A 5,649-nucleotide genomic window follows, 5' to 3' on the forward strand; every position below is an offset into this window, starting at 1 on the left:
GGCCAGAGATGAACTGCACTGCAGGCCAAGCCTTCAACACATTTCGCTGCAGCGCTGACGCCTTGAATCAGGCCTCACAGCTGCGTCCAAGACCATGGATGCCTGACAGATATAAGAAATGAGAGAGAGAGAGGGGGAGAGGGGGGAGAGAGAAAGAAAGAAAGAAAGAAAGAAAGAAAGAGAGAGAGAGAGAGAGAGAGAGAGAGAGAGAGAGAGAGAGAGAGAGAGAGAGAGAGAGAGAGAGAGAGAGAGAGGAGAAATGGCAATCTCGCAGCCATAAACTACCTGTTAATCTGCAGTGATTTACTGTCATGCTGATTGAGCCGCACTTTGAACCCGCTGGCGAGACTTCGGTCTCACGGCTGCAGCCAAGCAGCACTCGCAACCCAGCAGTGGAAAGCACTGGAAGGAAGAAGAAGGCACACGGATCAGATCCGTCACCATGTCTCTGCGCACATATGTGTTAGCTGGCACCCTGTTGGCGCTGTCCGTATGCCAGGCACAGAGTGGTAAGTCAATACAACACCGAGGCTCCCGCCAGCACAGAACACTGGGTTTGAGTTACTAGATGTAGAGGGAAAGAGCGAGCGAAAGAAAGACTCTCTATTGCCTCTTTTCCATTGCCGGTTTTGTGGTAGGCCTATAGTTTGACACAGCTTGACTCGGACACCACTTTTTGCCTTACGATTGAGCTGTGTCGAGTCTATTTGAAAAGCAAAAAGTGGCGGCCGAGTCGTGCTGTGTCAAGCTGTAGGCCTACTCGAAAACCGGCAGTGGAAAAGAGGCATAAGGTTCTTTCATGATGACTATGCAGAGAGAGTTATTCAGTGACAGTCACACCAGGTGTGTCTTTAAGTTTTGTGTTTGTGACAGTGCAAAGCAAGGCGACTACATTATTGTCAGTGATTGACAGTATCTTCACCATTGTATAACTTGCTCTAAACTGAGAAGTGTTTTCAGTGTAACATGACACTTTCTGATTCATAGCCTACCCCAACAAACTAACTCATGACAGCAAAAACTACCTACGTATGTCAGTGATATGCTAACCATGTAATTGCAGTGGAGCTATATTCAGAGGTGGAACCACAACATACTGTTTGATTTGGAATATGATGAAGAGGTGCTGGAAGTGTTTGAATAGACTATCAGCTCAGATTTTTAAAGATACACACTGGGAGCTCAGGGGATCTCTTTTGTGCCTGTACACTCACCACTGCCCAGATAACTTTGGCAGCCGGTCTCTCGTATGAAGCACATATTTAAAGGATAACTTCTGCCAATTTCAATATGCGGTTGTATTGCTCACGCTACCCTTGACTTGTCAATAACTGGTGATGCTGCATTTTTTGAGTCAGCCCTTTCCGAGATCTGAGCTATTCTTATGGGGGCAGATTTACATTAAAAAACCTTCTTAACATATGCCTACTCCAAATCTTATCCCAAAAGGTATCACTGTTTGCTAGTTGTCTGCTGATGTTGCATAACCTTTTGGATGTTATTGGGAATAAATCAAGATTTTTTTTGAAATGTAAACAAACTGCCCCCATTACAATGACCAGGATCTCGGAAAAGGCTGAAGAAAAAAAATAAATTCTCAGGTCCAGGCTAGTGTGAGCACTACAACTGCATGTCGAAATTGGCAGAAGTTACCCTTTAAGAGTTCAAAGACTTTGCCTTATGACAACACAGTCTCCTTCCACACTCTCCTAAACAGTCCATGGTTTGGATGGGAACTGTGGATTGCTACTGATATTTTTTGAGGCTCTTAATTCTCCTTCATGACACTACTTCACCACCAGGGGGCGTGAGGGAGGCCGGCTCCTCGACCAACCCACCCAAGACTCGTCTGCAGCCCTGGCTCATCGGCCTGGCAGCCGTCGTGGGCTTCCTCTTCATCGTCTTCGTGGTGCTTATTGCCAAGAGGCTCATATCCGGGAGAGAGGAGGATGAGTATGTCTGCTTCCTCCTGTTCCCCTCCATTGGCCTTGTTTGTGATGGTGCATCATACTGCGTAGCCATAGATCAATCTGCACAGCATGCTCCATCACAAACGAGCCTTCTTAAAGTGATGCTGTGCCATTTTTGGAAATAAGCTTATTTTATACCCTCCTTGAGTTAAATGATTGAGCTGGTCTCATAGGATTCAATGTTAACTGCTAGCTTGGAGGTAAAATTTGCACTGCCATACTCAGAGAATGGCTGGAAGTACAGGAGAAAGGTAAAACTCAATCATTTAACTGAAGTGGAGGTGTAATACAGATATGAACGTATTTCCAAAAATGGTATAGCATCACTTTAAGCTAGGGGTGTCAAAATCATTTCAATTCAGGGGTCACATACAGCCTATTGGATCTCAAATGGCATGCACCAGTAACGTACTTGTGCAATGTCACAAATTTCTGCTTCATATGAGATTCACATTGGTAGCCAATCATCTCGAGGTGGATGACAGCGGTTATATCAGGAGCATTGACTGTCAATGATGACCAAGAAATGCATTTGTTCTAAACTTAAGTATTAAACATCTGAAATGTCAGAAAACTGCAGCAAATTTTGTAATGGCCTAGACTCTAGCTAGAGATTTACCTCTTTTTTTGACATTCTTTTTTTTTTTTGCTCTACGAGTCTGGGGCTGGATTGAACAATTTGGTGGGCTGCATCCGGCCCCTTAGTCTTTTTTTGGGGTCTTTTTGACATTATTTATGATAGGATAGTGAAGGTGGTGACAGGAAGCGAGTGGAAACAGAGAGACGGGGAAGGGCTGGCAAAGGACCCGGGCCGGGAATCGAACCTGGGTCGGCCGGCCACATGGTAGACAAGTGCCCTACCGTTTGGCCACGGCAGGGCCCCGGCCCCTGGGTCTCATGTTTGACACCCCCATCAGGTGGTCTTATGTGGCAAGGTGCAGTGCACGTGTGCTGCGTGTTTCTCAGGGGTTTACAACTTAGCCAAGCACACTTTGAACTCTGTAGCGAAGTAATTACCCAACAGTTGTCAGTCTAATTGCTTTACTGTATGGTCCCTGTCAGGAGAAGTGCCTGTTTCTGGCTTATCATCGTGTCTGACTCAGATATTCAGGAGGCCATTCGCTAGGCCATGTAAATAAACCAACCATTAGATGCAGTCTGTGGTTGTAATATGGGCCCTTTTATCAGTGATTTACAATAAAAGTATGTCGTAATTCACTTACAGAGTGACACAAAGTAAACACGAGATCTAAATTAAAAGCGTCTGTATTATACCATTCGTTTGGTGTTGCCCTTTGTCACTCAAGGTTGTTTTTTATTTGTTTGAATGATTGCCTGTTTGTTTTTAACAGAGAAAAACAAGACCTGGAAAATGCTAAAAAACAGGATGATGGTTCATCGGATGAGGAAGGTGATGTCAAACAGACTGTCTTGTAAAGATATGGACCAAGGAAACAGCCTCTACAACCATCTGAACAAGTGCCTACACACATATTATCACTGTAAACCAGCCTGCTATTTATTATTTTTGCTACAATGGAATTCATTTCTTTATTCAGCCTGTGGTGCAATTATACAGTATGTATGAAATTTTCCAGTTGTACGGTGTATGCAGTTGTAATAGTAGACCGATGGCCTACACTGCCCCATGCAAGCTCCGTACACGAGATTCACATCAACCACTAGATGGCGTGGTGCTGCAGAGCCTACAAATGCAGACATACTCCAACACCATCACTTAAGCATTGAATCGTAAAGCTGGCACAGACAGACATACAATTTAAGATGTTTCGTATTCCCCCAAAGATGGCTGCCATGTATGGACCAAATTCCAATGTCTGTGAGAAGGCTGAGGTGTCACTGATGCATTTAGCATAGGTTTTAATCCCAACCCACCAACCATACAGTAGCCTACTAAAGAAAGATGGTGTCCTATATGGTACCCAAGTGTTATTCTCTACTCTGCATGGCCACAATTAACTTTTGAACCTAGAAAAGTTTGGGACATAAGATTCTCACTGATTGCAAACCTTTGCCAAATGATGCAAAATATTTACAATATCATATGCTGTCATTTGCTCATAGGGTGAGTTTCTTTGGGCTTTGGCAATTCTGCTGCAGCCAGATGCAGAGAGTCTAGCAGAGCAAAGAATGGGAAGTCTTGTTTTTGGACAACCACTCTCCCTTGGCAAAGCTTTGAAAACAACTAGATACATGTGACTGATGTGGCTGGTACAGATGCAGACTTGGTCTCATATGCAGATGCAAAGCAGTTTCTCTGGTGTTTGTGGCATCTTTTATTTAGCACACGCATGTTGCTTTACTCAAAAGGATTGCACTATCTATTGACTATTGAGCCAAAATGTACTGGATGGGGTCCAAAATGATAGCCACCTTTGATGACTTTGATCTCTGGAATGAAGTTCTACCTGATTTCATGGCATGATGATCTGTTTCTGCTCTTATGTGCTCCTCACTATCCATCATTATAAGGTGACTTGGCAGAGCCAGTTGCAGAATTGTTTATTCAATATTAATTCCTGAGAAAGAGGGCAGCATTTTGTAATACACAATCAGTAAATAAATACATAAACTCTATGAGCAATGTTATGCATTTTGTGATCATTTAGTTTGTATGAAAATAAGTTTGACCATGTACATATATTCTCAACTACAATGTAAGAGTTTGAACTGTGGGTGGAGACTGGATGTTCTGAGTGCAGAATTTAAATTGGATAATCGACTGCAAAAGTAGGCAGAGATCAGAATAAAAAATAAAGGGGAAATAGATTTGTTTTTTATATGATTGTAGGGTTCACATAACCACAGAGATGACACCTGACTCGGGTGGTGGTGGGATAAGAGTCAATAGGGTTTCAATTGATGTGGCTTTTTCTGGTGTGGACTGGCAGCATCACAGAACTGGAGGAGCTTGTATTGCATTTTGTGACATTTTTTCTGAAATGGGCATGTATATATGCAAAGAGGGTTATGGCATGAAGTCGATTACTCATTTTGAATGGCAGTCCTGACAGCCTAAATGTTTCCAGTGATGTGATGTAACATCTAGCAAAAAGCATTTTCTCATATGGGGTCTAGATCTGCGTCTCAAAGGGAAAAAAATTGGCAAGGGCCAGAGAAAATGAGCAACATAAGCAAATTCAAATTTAACGGACATGAAGTGAATATACTGTACAATCACAGAAGAAAGGGATTTGTTGAGTCATAATGAATTTCCATCAACTGGAATGAATAGTATGTGCGGCTATGCTATCAATTCACAGTATCCCTAATTTTACCATAATTTACAATAAACTTAACCACTATCCTCATAAATATCCTCAAAAACACTGCATGCCAATTCTTTTGATTGGTCACAAATGCTCATTCACTTGCTATAAATCAAAGTAGTGATGCTTCTCTGTCACTGAAATATTTGGCAGAGATATGCAATGGGGTTGAATGGGGTTATTGCAGATGCATCATGATATAGGCAGGTGCAGTGTAACACCTGTACATGAAGTTATCATTAATTCACTGCATATGACTGATCATCAAATAAAAACAAAAGGCCCTGTTTTAGCAACAGTATGCCTCTCTTAAATATGCAGTAATTATGATAAACCCATGGTGCGACAGCCTATAGCCTATTCATGAAATTGCAATGACTTCACAAAAG

The 5,649-nt window shown here is 42.5% G+C and overlaps 1 protein-coding gene across 1 annotated transcript; it reads left to right on the forward strand.

The window, feature by feature from the left end:
• Window positions 1–345: 345 nt before the first annotated feature.
• On the forward strand, window positions 346–4,568 carry LOC134450380 (small integral membrane protein 24-like). The gene is made up of 3 exons (XM_063200225.1): window positions 346–509; window positions 1,803–1,953; window positions 3,323–4,568. The coding sequence occupies exons 1-3, from the start codon at window positions 443–445 to the stop codon at window positions 3,405–3,407; spliced, it is 303 nt and encodes a 100-aa protein (XP_063056295.1). The 5' UTR covers window positions 346–442; the 3' UTR covers window positions 3,408–4,568.
• The last annotated feature ends 1,081 nt before the right edge of the window (window positions 4,569–5,649 follow it).

The sequence above is a fragment of the Engraulis encrasicolus genome, chromosome 6, assembly GCF_034702125.1.
Source record: "Engraulis encrasicolus isolate BLACKSEA-1 chromosome 6, IST_EnEncr_1.0, whole genome shotgun sequence".
NCBI lineage: Eukaryota > Metazoa > Chordata > Actinopteri > Clupeiformes > Engraulidae > Engraulis > Engraulis encrasicolus.

Coding starts and splice junctions, on each gene's coding strand:
- LOC134450380 (XM_063200225.1), top strand. CDS start 443: ATGTCTCTGCGCACATATGTGTTAGCTGGCACCCTGTTGGCGCTGTCC. Junction 510..1,802: donor CGTATGCCAGGCACAGAGTG/GTAAGTCAATAC, acceptor CTTCACCACCAG/GGGGCGTGAGGGAGGCCGGC. Junction 1,954..3,322: donor TCCGGGAGAGAGGAGGATGA/GTATGTCTGCTT, acceptor TGTTTTTAACAG/AGAAAAACAAGACCTGGAAA.